Source organism: Poecile atricapillus, chromosome 16, assembly GCF_030490865.1.
Source record: "Poecile atricapillus isolate bPoeAtr1 chromosome 16, bPoeAtr1.hap1, whole genome shotgun sequence".
NCBI lineage: Eukaryota > Metazoa > Chordata > Aves > Passeriformes > Paridae > Poecile > Poecile atricapillus.
This window is the reverse complement of record NC_081264.1, coordinates 7,951,419-7,966,409: the sequence shown is the minus strand read 5'-3', so window position 1 is coordinate 7,966,409 and position 14,991 is coordinate 7,951,419. Positions and strand designations below refer to the sequence as shown.

General features: G+C 37.9%; 1 protein-coding gene across 5 annotated transcripts in view; it reads right to left on the bottom strand.

Annotated features, from left to right (window-relative positions):
• Positions 1 to 14,991, bottom strand: part of LOC131585460 (protein HIRA) — a 32,083-nt gene that overhangs the window by 3,456 nt on the left and 13,636 nt on the right. For 3 of the 5 annotated variants that reach the window (XM_058851675.1, XM_058851673.1, XM_058851678.1), the window contains 13 exons: positions 14,026 to 14,096; positions 12,077 to 12,182; positions 11,291 to 11,512; positions 10,592 to 10,677; positions 9,944 to 10,138; positions 8,384 to 8,554; positions 6,199 to 6,418; positions 5,341 to 5,445; positions 4,381 to 4,529; positions 3,508 to 3,669; positions 2,698 to 2,756; positions 1,591 to 1,696; positions 322 to 444 (listed from right to left, as the gene is read on the bottom strand). In XM_058851675.1, coding sequence (XP_058707658.1) covers positions 322 to 444; positions 1,591 to 1,696; positions 2,698 to 2,756; positions 3,508 to 3,669; positions 4,381 to 4,529; positions 5,341 to 5,445; positions 6,199 to 6,418; positions 8,384 to 8,554; positions 9,944 to 10,138; positions 10,592 to 10,677; positions 11,291 to 11,512; positions 12,077 to 12,182; positions 14,026 to 14,096 — 1,775 coding nt within the window. The remainder of the gene's footprint in view (positions 1 to 321; positions 445 to 1,590; positions 1,697 to 2,697; positions 2,757 to 3,507; positions 3,670 to 4,380; positions 4,530 to 5,340; positions 5,446 to 6,198; positions 6,419 to 8,383; positions 8,555 to 9,943; positions 10,139 to 10,591; positions 10,678 to 11,290; positions 11,513 to 12,076; positions 12,183 to 14,025; positions 14,097 to 14,991) is intronic. The other 2 variants (XM_058851676.1, XM_058851674.1) reach the window with 1 other exon arrangement.

The window sequence follows — 14,991 nt, the reverse complement described above, 5'->3', positions numbered from 1 at the left end:
CGTAAACTAAAAGTTAAAATGCAAAATGTAAAAGATGCAGTTTAGCTAATAAAAGTGTAACAGAATTGTCCAATACCTTACCCATGCAATAAAGAGGAGTCTTAAAATGATTATATTTAGAGCATGTTTTCCTGCCCCTCAGACAATCTCATAACAACATTAAGACTATAAACATGCAAAGGATTAAAAAACCACTGTATGAATGACTGAGCATTTCAGAGCCATTGGCATTTCAAGAGGTAACTCAGTGATTCAGGCATGTGAATACAGAACATGACAAAACCCAAACGCGCTGATGACACGAAGGCGGCGCGTGCGTACTTTGATGTGCGTCCCTGTATTACAGCCAAGGGCCCAGAACACAGCATGGCTTCTTGGGATGGCAAACTAGTCCTGAAGTCTGCACATTGTGCTAGAGAGTCCTGTTTGTCAGAAACAAGATTCCTAGAAAGAAGCAAACAAACAAAAAACAAGTCGGATGAGTGCAAATGGCAACATCAGCAGATCCAGCTCTGTTCTGCCTCAAAACCTGATTTGTGTTTTCACAGATAACCAAAAAATATCACTGAAGTGGCTCAGGAATTCCAGGGACCCTGATTATTCCCACTACTTGTCCAAATTTTGCTTGTGCTGTATCCCTCCGACTCCCAAAGTTAAAAATATTAATTACATAATATAATTTACTATCAGTTTAGAAGGAAATGAACTTTCTCATTGCCATTTTACAATCTAATAAGAAGCCATAACCCAGAATGATGCCTGGAGTGAACACAGGTAATGACTTTCTTATTAAGAATTTGATTTTACCTTATGTCAGGTCCAGCCACCAGACACACACACGTTGACAATCTTTTCCATAATTACAGCTTTCCCTTCATATGGAGGGAGCTGACATTACAGCTGCCATTCCCACATCTGATTAAGGATATCATCTTCACTGGCTTGAGATGCCAGGAGAAAGAGTGGCTCAAGCCAATGCAAAGTTCAGACTTCAGACAGCACAGGGGTAAAATGGTACAAATATTTAAAACACCCTCTGCTGCTTTATCATGTTTAAATTTGTATGATGACTAAAGGCATTGCTCTTTTATATATTTCCCAAGCTGTGGTACAAACTAAGAAATGGCAGAAAATTCAGAATTATGGCTGAGAGCCTGTCTCCTGCTCCTTACTCCCTTAATAAAAAGAACAAAAAAGGTACTTTTCCAGAGCATTCACTTTGTGTAGTTGAATAACAACAATTATTCTAAGGAGGAATTAAAACAATAAGCTCTTTCATCCAGCAGGCTCATTACGCTAATTACAACAATTATATTAGGATTACAACATATGTTTTTTTTCTTTCTAAGAAGACAACAAAGAACCTATTTTGGAAAGACCCTGTAAATAATTTACCCATGGAAATTTTTCAGAGGAACTTATGCCTTTCCATGGGGAAAGCCTATCCCAACAAGACACAGATTCTTGTGTAGCCTTTTCTTGTGTTTAGTAATGACTCTTCTATGACTGAGGCAGAATGATTTCTTCCCAGTAAATCAGAACAGGTCAGTTCCTCTGAGTTGTAAAAGCAGGAAATAATCCATGACTTACCATGTAGAAAGAGAAGGATTAAAGCAGTATGCCTTCCCATCAGACATGCTCATGACAGGAATTCCATGCTGAGTCAGCAAGATCTGAGAGACAGTTGCATCACTTCCTACAAGTCAAATCAGACCAAAGTGTTTCTTTTGGAAGTCTTGCCTAAGACTCACAATGGTAAAAATGGTATCCACCATTAATTATCAGTTACAACAACCAAGAGAAAAAGGTTCAATGTTCTTCTCAAGCACTGATAGGAAGGTCAAGACACAAGCTAATGATGGCAAGCACCAGGCTCAGTGCAGTAGCATTAACATCAATTTTGCAAAATACATTATCAATCTTGATGCTGCAATTTATACAGAATATGGGCTTAATCAGGAACATTCTCCTTACCTCAAGAAAATCTTCAGCAATTCTACCATGTCCTTTGTAATTCAAGAAGCCTTTAGAGCTTTCTTTTTCCCATTAAGTTAAAATCATAAACCCCAGCATGTTCAGAAAAGTGTGCCCTCTGAGAGCACAGTGCAAGTGGGATAGCTGGAGTCTCATTTCCCAGCATACTCCAAGCCCAGGGCTTGTGCATGTAACTTCTAATAATGACATTTGCAGACTGCTAATACAACTGCTTTCTAGCTAGTTTGGATTAGTACTGTATGGATTAAAGCTAAAACAGAAGCTAATGACTCTGAGGCACTGCTTTTTTAATGATTTGTGTTATGCCAGATATTGCAGTGATTGAAAGTGAAGGTTTTTAAGTAATGAATCAGAAGATAATCAGTTATTGTTCATCACTGAGACAATAAACATGCAAATTACACAGAGAAATTGCTGCAGTAGCAATTACAATTACATTGAGTATTTATTTTGTGATCTTTACAACACTGAATTTCTACATTCAGAAGCAAGGCAGACTATACGCTGCAGAATCTCACACAAGCTTGCTACTCACTGATATTGTTGTCACTGTTATTTCAAGAACTTCCCTTTATTACACAATAATGAAGGGAAATTATTTGTTTAGGCTTTTCAGGTTTCATAAAATTTCAGCATATTCATAAATGGCACTAAATAGTACAGTGGGCTCACAGGTTGGTAATTAAAGGACTTTTTTATTACCTGAAAATATTGTTTGCAAAGACTCATCTCTAACAATGGCTGTCTGCTTGTGAACATCCCTGAAAAAGACAAAAGGACAAGTCTGCAGTCAACATTCAACTGAAAACTCCAAAATCTTTTAACAAATGCACTTCTTCACTATTCATGACAAAGTGGGGGTTGGGAAATTTGTTTAGAATTTTTTTGTTCTGACATTTTCTTCATTGCTTTGACAAAATTATTTTGGCAAACTCAAACCCCTTATAGCAAGACAGAAGTTAATAGCAGAGAACAATTTTTATGGCACTTTATCAGGAAACCTCATTACAACAAAGCAAACAGTGAGGATCCAAATAACTCCTTTAGGAGCTCTGACTTGCCTGAGCCATTAGATTGAATTCAACAACTGTAAATGAGTTACCAGTGTTTTTATCTTGGCATTTTGAAAATGGCTGGAGTACTTTAACTCTGAAACTCGTGTGCTTCATTGGTTAAGTGTGATGGAAGACGGAGTAACCATACTTCTCTTCCCCACCCCTCCCCATTCCATGACACATGCATCACAAGCACTTAAACTAGTGACTTCTAGCTGATTCCTTATCTTCATTCTAGAATGAAGTTAAATATTCTGGACTGTCCTAGAACAGAAACAGGATTCTGCTGAAACAGAAACAGCCCTGCACAGTTAACTCTGCATATTCTATTCAGAAGTGGGCTTGTGTTCAGACCTGATGTAGTTTAAGCTCCTGCCTCAACAGCAGTGCAGTGACACAACTGAAGGTACCTAGGAACATGGCCTGAGCCAGCTGCTGCAGCCAACGTGGCCCTTACCAAACAGAGAGCGTAGCAGCAGTGGTGAGAGCCATGATGCAAGAACCTGTGCAATGTAGGGTGGAAATGGGTGTATTCAATATTATAGGAGGAAGAAGGCGACGACCACAAGCTGAAAATACTGACAATGTTCGCTTCTCACAGGCCACAGTTACAATCTCACTGGGAAAGAAAACAAACAAGAAACATTTGCATGCTGTCAAATGCAAGTAGCAAAAAACCAGGCTGAATTCTTAAACTATCATACAACTCAGATAAATTCCCAAAAAATAACTGTTGTAGCTTTAAGAAAAAAATTTTGATACCAAGAGGATAAGTCATAAACTAAACAGACCAAGGGGTATTGCTGGAAATATCAGTAAAACTTTTTGTTATACATAAGCTCTCCATCAAGCCTGTACTTGTATTTAGCTTTAAAATTTGCTGCTCATTTTTCAGACCTAGATAGAGCTCAGGCTTCAGAAATACACTTTCAGTTTAAACACTGCAGTTGGAACTAGGCAAAATTGAGAAAAATTAAGAGAAAATACAGCAAAAGACTCAGGAAAATACTTCGACATGACCAAACACACCATTTCAAATTGTTTATTACTTAGTAGCTAGCACTTGAAAGCCTTTCACTTATGGTTTAGTCAACTTTGATGAAGAAATTTAAAGGAGAAATGTAAAAATACAGGAAACAGTTCTAACTGGCTAATGCGAATTGTGATGCTTTAAGATAGAGTTAATAATTGAAGCCAAACCTGGGACTAAGAGCAGTGCACACCTTTACCCATATTTATTATGAAAAAATAACTGTAAACTGTACTTTTGTACACCTAAAAATGTCTTCTGGCCTTCAGGACCCCCTTCCTCCAGAAGATACTCTCTTACCAGCTTCCTGCTGCAGCGAGGATTCGACTGGTGAGGACTGTCTCCCATTCCTTTCCTTCTCGATTACACTTTAACCTGCTCAACTTTGAGCCTCCCACTGTGGTCATTTCGTTCTCCACTTCCAGGTACATTGATGGATCTGAACTTATCTGAAATACAAAAAATAAAATAATTTTTTGGAAGAGGAAAGAAACTACTCAAAAAAGCAGCAACCAAAAAGCAGAACCAAAAAAATGCTGTCTTTAAGAACAGATTTAAGTATGGCATTCTCTGTTTAATGTGGCTTCAAAATATACCATGGCACTTCAAAAGAAGCAGACCTCTGAAAATCAGCCTTGCCTAAAACACAAGTAATTTCTTTGTGTTTGAAGCACAGCCATAAGGAAAGGCTGTGCTAGTCTGTCTCTGCTTCCTAATTATGGGCACCAGCTCAAGTCTGTATGTGCCCAGTCTCCCCACAGTCTTGCAATTGGAACCAGACTACCACAGCCTGAACACACCTACAAACTGTCCCATAAATATCTAAAACATTACTATTTGCCAGCCTGTTCAGATGCAGAGCACCTCCATGAGAGAAAAAGCCCTGGTTTTATTCCTCATGGGGTACTCCCAACACCACTGCAGTAACAGTGCTGCAGCCACTCCCCACAGAGACTCTTATCTCCACCACACACTTTGGTAACCAGGAGGAGGGACTGATGAACCAGAGGTACTCACTCCTCTTTGGAGTTTAGCTGGGTCAGAAGAGTCCTATTTTTAGCTGATTTGCCATTATCTTTACTAATACAGACATATTCTTAGAAGCTAAAGTGTTACCATCTTGCTTGCTTGAACAAATACACGCATTCAAACGTTAACTCATCAAAGGATGTGAATAACCTTAGGATATTTAAAAGAAAGCAGAATTTTTTTGTTTGTTGCTAAAGTATTAAGGTTTTTTTTTCCTTATAGTTCACTTACTTGCAAAGTAAACGATTTCTGTGGGATTGGGGTTGGCAGTTTAAGTGCTAATGCTGGTGCAGAGATGCAAGCAGCATCCTTCTCAGAGGCCAGTGTAGCTGGGGACTGGAAAAAAATTGCAGAAATAGTTATGTTTTTCTATTAAAAAAGTGAAAACCAAATATATTCTACCAAATATATTGATTTGAAAAAGAATTTTCTTAAAATTCCAAATAATGCCAATTGCAAATGTTAGTCTTATTCCAATTAGTTGTATGAATACAACTTTTTAAATATAGCTTCTAAGAATCAAAAGAAAACAAAAACTAGAAGTGGTCTTTTTTTTTTTAAAAAACCAACCCTATTTTCAGCTGCAACTAATTAATGAAAATTTCATGTATATTACATGGAAAATTGAAGCTCTAGATACTGAAAACACAGGTATCTATAAGCCCTAAAATGATGCAAACTCTAAAGCAACTACTTTAGGGTTCTGAGCAAATTCTGACCATTGAAGTCACCGTATCCAAGTCACTTTCTTGTTCTTGGACCACTCTCCATCATACACCACCAAAAACTGTTGGCATTTGATTTTATTCTATACAGTCATTTGGCAGGCTAGCATTACTTAGCATGCTGGGACCTTTAGTAAGTAGCTACATATCTATATAAAAGATAAAAACATTTTCCACACCAGTTGTACCTGCTTTTTCTAAGCTTAATTTCTAAAACCAGTAAGTTTAAAGGCATGGAAGAGGCATGGCTAAAAATTCTGAGGGACTGATACTAATGTGTCTCCCTGAGTTGATGGAACAAATCAACATGAGACTGATTTATTAAATGAACTTCAAAAGCCACAATGAATCTTATATATTTCACCTGAACAGTTAGAGTTACTGGTACAAGTCTGGAGTCTTTTCGAGGCCTTCCTTTTTTCTTCTTTTCTACTGTTTCTCCCTCAAGTTCCAGTTTCCGTTTGGGTACACTGAGCGGTTTAACAGCTGGAATCTTCTCTTCACTGTCACTGCTGCTCTCCAGAATATCCTTGGGCTTATTGTCTTTAATTAAATTCTGATCCTTCAGTCTGTAAGAAAAAAGTCTGTAAAAAAAAGCTGATTCCAAAAGTTGCCATGTATCCTACACATTGTTTTCTTGCAGATAAGATGACATTTCTTAGGCCTCTGAGCGTACTTCAAAATGCACGAAGGCAGGAGGAGGAAGCTGAAGAGGTATGGCAAACCCTTTCCAGAAGTACAATGTGCAATATATATGTAAACCCATCAGACATATTCTCCCCTTTAAAAAAAAAATTAATCAAACCAGCAGTTAGCAATGGGATAAAGCTGGAAATAGCAACTTTATTTTAGCATTCAGTTCCAATTACCATCAGATGTCTTTCCCTGAGCTGATACAAATAATTCAGCACTCTAAGATGCAAGAGTAGTTCATCTTTTCCCCGTCAGTGGACATTAGACTTTCCCCTTATTCATGTAGAATGTTTGCCATTCTGTTGTCTACCCCCAGAAGTTGTTCTGTTCAGTTCTGTTCAGTTTTGACTACTGCAAACCATACACATGACTTCACTGCTCCAGCTTCCATTTCAGGAACCATAACTATGGAATCACAGAATGATTGGAGTTAGAAGAGACCTTAAAGACATCTGATTCAAACCCTATGCCATGGACAGGGACAATTTCCACTAGGCCAGGTTGCTCCAAGCCTCATCCCATCTGGCCTTGAACACTTCCAGGGATGAGACATCAACATTTCTCTGTTCCAGGCAATCTGTTCCAGTGTCTATCACCCCCACAGGAAGGAATTGTTTTCTAATATCTCACCTAAACCTGCCCTCTTTCAGTTTGAAGGCATTTTCCCTTGTCCTGCCACTACATGCCCCTGTGAAAAGTCCCTCTCTAGTTCTTTTGCAGCCCCTTTAGGCACTGGAAGGCTGCAGTAAGATCACCCTGGAGCCTTCTCTCCCCTAGGCTGCACAGCCCCAGCTCTCTCAGCCTTTCTTCACAGCAGAGGTTCTCCTGCCTTCCCATCATCTTTGTGGCCTCCTCTGGACTTGCTCCAACAGGTCCATGACCCTATATATAACTAAATATATTATAACTGATACAAAGTATAATGCCTGTGAACTCTCTTGTTAAACATTATATCCTAAAATCGGTCAATCACACTCTTCCCCTTCCTTCCATAGCTTCCTTCAATAGCTGGTTATTAACTCGCCACTTATTCCTTAATTAACTGGCTTCAGAGATATACCTTGCATAATACAAACCTTTTTTCTCTGGCATCTGAATTAAGCCAAACAATACACTTTTATCCATATTTCACTGACACACTAGAAGCAATTACGAGAGTAATTTACTACATCTTGCTTCTGCATCACATGGTTAAGCTCTCTGCCATAAAAATATTGACGTATGAAAATAAGTTTTCCTGATAATAAGTGGGGAACTACATACTTTTTTCTCAAGAACTGCTATTTTTTTATCATTTGTTTTGGTGAAACAGGAATACTTATGCCATAACACTGTGTCACAAAACAAAATGCTTTTTTCTTTTTTTTAAACACATGGATCCAGAGCCAAAAACCCTTTAAAATCAGAGAATCTCCTCTGCATGCCTTCAAGGCATAAAACTGAAGTATAACTGCAGCTATGATGATGAGAGGTCATCTGCTGACATGTATGGTAATTTATCTTGAAGTAAATCTCTCTTGTACAGAGATGCAGACTGGTATTTTTGGCTATTTTTGTCTTCTAAGGAGTCCAGCTGAACTCAGTCACACAGGCATGTGCACACACAGCCTCTTACAACAATAGTTTTGACCTGGAATATCTTGGACAATTTGCTTGATACCAAAATGCCAGGGACAAATGTACAAAGGGATAACACCAGCACAGAATTTACCTATTTGTAGTTGCCCCCTTCCTTCCAATAGTGGGAAAAGCCCAAGACAACTTCTGGAGTGTCAGCAGTGTGACATTTACACTACAGAGAATTAGTGTTTCAACTCTCCATCATTACCTTCCTCCCTCCCCAGGCTATGTCCTACCTGTCCACAACAGTCTGATTTGTGTTTGTTACAACAGCAGTCCCTGAGGTGGCTTTGGAGCGTTCTGTGAATCGAGAATCAAATGCTTTCATAGGTTCAATCTTGGATGGAGTTGTCAACACAGAGGAAGACGATGCAGAAGGAGCAGCTGAGGCAGAGGTAGCATTTACACTGCCAAGAAAAGAGACAGCAAAAGAAGAAGTGAAAAATTTAGTACTGGTAAGCTGCATTGCTCATAACAACTAGCATTCATAACACTGTCTAGAAACAATGTTGAAAACCTTTCACTCAAGTACATCATCAGTTATTATATTCTTCTTCCACTCTTTCTTGCATCAGTGTTTAGCAAGCTTTGCCTATTCTCAAAAGCTGTCTATGATGCACCTCAGAGCTTCATGTGGCCACATTTCTGGATTAAAAGACCCTAATTCATTTATTGTGTTTTTTAAATTCAGGAAGAAAATTATACTTTCAGCTGGTACTTATTGGAAAAGGATCACTTTTTAAAATGATCACAGGGATTCCTGCTTTTACCCCCTCCTTCAAGTTATTAAATATTTCCATTATGATATTATATTTCACTGTTTATCAGTCAAATAATTTGAGATGAAACAATTCATATCAGCATTACATTTGGTTGTTGAAAATCCAACCTGATTATTAGGCCTTTCCAAGCATAACTCTAGGGCAAAGGAATGTGTTTTCCCCACACTAAAGCATTCCAGGGATCTATTATTTCAATAGCTGTTTACTTTAGGGATTTTTCAATTCATTCAGAGAATGAATTCAGAGAATCAATGGCTCTAAAATAACTGATGCTTGTACTAAAAAGCTACTAGAAGTACAATTTACATAGAAAAGGATACTTAATAGTTTCATCTGTCAATCATTACTCATAGTCCACCCGCTCATTTTTTAATCTGTGGCCAATTTCAACCAAATTTGATGGAGAAGTAGAGGTTTCAATGACACTCTGCTGCTACAAATGCTATAAAAATAGACTGAGAAGAATTCAGGTCAGTGCTACCACTGAAGGAAAAGCAAGTAAAATTCAGTTGTTCTGTAATTACTTTGAAAAACACACTGGTCCATCAGCACATGTGGACTGACAAATCAATGTCACTGTGCTCTGATTTGTTATGCAGATGTTGTAGTACAGGAAAGAAGGAACACCATGTCTGAAGAGAGGACACAGGTCAAAATTTGATGTAAAGTAGGTTTCATTATTTACACTACTGGAACACCTTCTATTGTTTACTAATAGCAACCCACCAACCCACAAGTGAGTCATTTTGTTAAAGCATTAGCAATCAGCTGTGAACTTCATTGCACTGAAGTTCACTGCCAGAACTATGCACATGGATTTATTCATTCCTGATTTATCAAAATTTAAATTAACCAAACACTAATAAAATGTCAATGTTTTCAGGAAGGTTAGATTCTTGGGGTTTTGCAGCAAGGAAACCACTCTAATAATTTCTTCATTTTAAAATGATCAACAAGAGTTAAAAACTAAATAGACCCATGTAAGTTTTGAAAAACAAAACAGCAAATACTGACCCATCTTTATTGGCTGCATCATCTGTTGGTTTTATACTGGCTGCTGTTGGCTCTACAGAAGGCTTTGAAGTATTAAGGGAATTTGCTGCGTTAGAATCTAGTGACATGAGCTGCTGGTTACTTTGAGAAGACATCATTGAGCCAGACAGAGTTCCAGATATTGGGATGCTATTGAAAAATGCTGTAGAAAAATCCCTAAACAAAAAAGACAAATGACAAATACATTTCTCAAAACCACTTTAAAGATAATTCAAAAATAGTAATTTTAGCTTTATTTATTCCATTCTTTCTTTTTATGTATATGGATACTCATGTACAACCTAAATAAATCCCTAGTACCTTTCCAGAGTAATTTCTCATATCCGAAGGACATTAAAGCTGGTACTAATATAGATATGAATCAATAATACATTAGAGCATTGCTCATCTATAACAGTAAATAATGAGAATTAGCCTTATCTATTAGAAGTGAGATCTTATGGCCAAAGAACACTGGTTGAAACTGCATTTTATAAGAATACACATGTATTTCCAGTAAGTGCTTTACAATGCCCTAAGACAGAATGGCAAGTTTGGAAAACGGAAAAAACAAACAAACAAAAAGGTAAGAAGGTAAAGAAAGATTCTAAAGATTACTTCCAAACATACCCAGTGTCCAGTTGAGCTATGCAGAGAGGTGTGATCCTTCTCCGACCATCTGCTGTTCGTGTTTCAACTTGTTTTTTTAAGAGATTCTGTTGGGAAATACATTTTATCACAATTTCTGATAAATGCGAAATGCTATTTTTTTTTTTTTCAAACTGACAAAAATAGATATATTAGAAGAGGTGCCTCAATTAAAAATCTGTTAGCAAAGACTTTCTCTCATACGCACAAACATTTCCAATTTTCAATCTATCCATCTGTAGAAAAGGCATTTGTGGAGAATGTAATCTGCTGTCCACTTTAGAATCAAGTCTAAAATATCAAATATTTTGTGCATATCAAATCTTTAATTAAAATTTGTGTTCTATGTTTAGGACAGAATTAAATAATGCTTTCAACTTCTATCAGTGAGAAACTGAAACAGCTTCTCCGTCATTAGTTACTCTTGGTTTCCTTTCTGCACACCAAGAATTTTACACCCATCACAGAAATATCCACAAGCCTGCTTCCACATAGCCTTACTTCTGCTTAAAAGCATTTAACTTTTAACAAGTCCCAGTAAATGACTCACTAAGCTGATCAGCTGGGCCATATGCAGGCTGAAAGGTGCCATTCAACCCAAATAAGGGCACAGAAACTGATTCTTTCCTAACAATTCGGTATTTGGTGACTCAGTATTTGACAGTGCCCAAGAGCTCCTACCTTTCTAATGTCCTCCAGACTTTCCCCATTGACCATGCTTGCCACTTTGGGAGCTGTGGTATTCCCAGAGCCTTCCCGAATTGAAGAGTTCTTCTGATCCCCCTGCTGCTGCTGTCTCTGCTGGTACTTGAGCATCTCTGGATTCTCAATAATGGTGGTGGACAACTGAGCTTCAGTCATGATAGCCAGACTTTTGCCATAGGTGGACTGGTGAATGTTGCTCTGTGGGCATTAAAGATGTGAGTGACTACAAGTGCTACCACGACATCACTACTTATAATACAAGGGAATCACACAAATCCAATGGAATCCATAAAATGCCCTCTGTACCATTTATACACCAGATTTTTTTTCTTTGTGTTTTCAACTAACACTAAATCAATATGTAAAATAAATGAAATACAAAGCTCTAGTTGCTAATAGCAATGAGAGGAAAAACAGCCAAGAGCAATCACTTTAAAAAGACTTGCATATATGCATGTGAAAGAGTAATTTTATAGTGTTTTGAAGCACCCACTTCTTGTTTCCGTGGCCAAATACTTCAGATGTACAATGATGCATAAGCAAGTGGATGTTTTCCAAATTCTTTCTTTCCAGAACAGACACTAATACCAGGAATTCACTTCTTGACTACTCTTTTTTAATGATTCATAAAGCAGACAAGAACAACACATTTTCTATAACATGGAAATCAGTTACTACATACTTCTATAAACAGACCAGTATTTTAATTGAATCAATATATCCCTAAAATATGATCAAAGATTCTCTGAGTGCTTACTGTACCTTTTCCTCCTCACTGAGTGGATCCCCAAGTTCATCCTGGGAAAAGTCCAAAAATGCCACTGATCCATCCATGGAACACACCAGGATACCAAGTCCATTAAGAGTCCTGAGGGAAATAAAGGTCTGACTCTGTAATCTCTTTCATTCACGCAAAGTAGCAATCTGATGGGTTGTTCAATAAAAATCTCAGTTTAAGATTTACCATCACAGCAATAACTCATGGAACCAAAGAATTGGGACAGTGAGGAGACAGGATGACAGGCAGCAGAGTCCCTGTGCCAATGCTGCTTTGCAGACTGCACAAGGACGGTGGCACTGGGACAATACAACTGCCCATGGCATGAGCAGCACCAAACCAGAATAGTGTTCACAATGAACACTGAGAGGAAATTATAAATGCATTTCCTTTGATAGATGAACAAATTTTTTGTGCTAATAGAAGTGGGTGAAGAAAGGGGCCCTCAGCTGACAAGCAAGCCAAAAATCTTGGTACTAGGCAAGAACACAGGTTTGATTTTGTTGTTGGTCATCACTTGGGTTTTTAAGCAAACTGCACATGTGATTATTCATGGGGATACATAGTAACCCTGTTCTGGAGATCAGGTCAGGTAGCAAAAAGAGAGAGGAGAAGCTATTCCTTCTATCTTAATACAATTATAATCTTGCATATGTAAGTTATTACTGCACATTTGAAAAAATACTTGATGAATTTTGACTTCTACCCCAGACACTTTCAAGTACAGAGCTCACACAGACAGTGACACAGTAGCTTACAGATTGCTACACAGAAGGGAAGATGAAAGGAAAGTTGGCACAACTCCAAAGTCCTGATCAAGTTATTAAAAACCTATTACAAGTGCCACGGATATAGGCATTTGGAAACCCCTATTTTTGTGGCAGCTGGCACCCTGATAGCATCACATCCAGAGAAATCAGCCTCAACACCATGAAACAAGGTACACCAACAGCACTTCAAGTTAGAAAGCAGTAAAATCCTGTTGAGAGTTTTCTGTTTGCTTAGCAGAGAAAATTGCTGAGCTCCTATTGACCTCTGGATCCAAGCAATTGTTCCATGAAAACAATCATTCGCAGATATTATGTTGATGGATCCAAGTCTAAAATTCTAAAACAGAAATAATACAGATATAACAATATAACAATAATAGTGTCAGGTTTCTGAGAATTTACTCCATCTGCTTTCAGAATGGAGCACGTTTCTGGGAACACTCCATATTACTGACATTTTAGCCATCAATTTGTAAACAGGATACAAAATATCAAGCTGCCTGATGATCCTTTGTCTCTCAAATATCCCACAAAACCATTTCCTCAGAAACTGCAAAATGTTAACCAGCTATTAGGCCCAATGACTTCATGCCACGAAAAATGTGCAAATTGCAGATGGAGAAATAAAAAAACACTACAGGAAAATTAAACTATTCAAAGCTATTGTACTATAACAATAGAAGTACTTCTCATGAAATATTCCACTTGCTGGCTTTCTAGTCTTAATCTGTTAATGAAAGAAAAATGTTTCGGTTTTGAAAACTTTTTATTGCAGGTCAATGAGCTTCATGGCAAAATCCACATGACACATAGAAACTAGGAAGTTACACAATTGTAAACTTTAAAATTCACAGTATAAACCCACCAAGACATTGTAATTATTAAGGGAGAATTTCAGAAGTGAGGAAGCAATAGAATTAAGACAACCTGTGTCAGAGAATCATAACAAGTAGGAACTCATTCCACAGCTATTTTACTGTGTCTTGTTCTAAATACATTACCATTTGTTCAGTTAATAATCTCAAGTGACCACGTGCTAGTTGCTCATATTGCTACCAAAGATGCAGCAGCGACAGGCATTTAAGACATTTCCAGCTAATAAGTACACCTAAAGTGGATAACAATGCTTTGGCTTCCACAACAAACAGCAGAAATCAACTTACCAGGAGATGTCCATGATTGACTTGTCAAACAGCTCATGTATGACAACCAAAGGTCGCTTCAGACATGTAAGCTTAAGAAAACAAGAAACAACACTCAGAAATGTAGGAGTTCTACACCGCCACAGACAGTACCACATTAACATTCTCCCAAAGCCTCACAATATGCACCAAACAAGATCTGGCCAGGAAACAGCTGCATGCCTGGTGGTGCATCTGAAGCACCAAGTCACCTGTTCCACTGCTGGGATAGAAAAGCTCTGGAGAAGAACAGCTGAGATTCAACTCTCCTTTCTGAGTTTCTTAATCAACTTTGCCTTTACACCACAGTCAAAAAACACCCTCTGCCGCTCCAAAAGCAATTCCACAGATGCAAAAGACAGCTTCTATTCTAAGCTGTACTGAGATAAGGATGCTGCAAACTGCCAGCACAAGAAGACAGAAAACAGATTAGGTTTCCATGTCCTCACTCAGACTACTTGTCTGAGAAAGTGAAACCTATCAAGAGCAAAGAGAACTGGACTCACAATTACTCTTAAAGAGGATTCCTCTGCACTTAAGAATCAGCTTAGCAATAAAGAACTGAATATGATAGCAATAAAGAACTGAATATGAAAACTCCAATAACCTGCTCTAAATTAGACATTCTAAGCTCTTTAATGTCAAACCAATAGGCTTCATATCTCTAGTGTATAGTACAACTGAAATGAAGCAGAGGTTGATATGGTCAAGGAAGTTTTACGCTCACAGGTTCACAGATGCAGTGTCACTGTCATCTCCAGTAGTTATTTATGCTTCCATAGGTCTGTGCTCTATATATGTTTATTAAGCTCCTCAGGGCAAAGATAACCTATAACTTTGCATCTCTGTACTACCTTCTGTCACCTCAACAGCCACTCCTAATGAAATCTTCATAATATAAATAGAAAGTAAAATATACTGAGTGATACTTTGATATGGGTATGCACT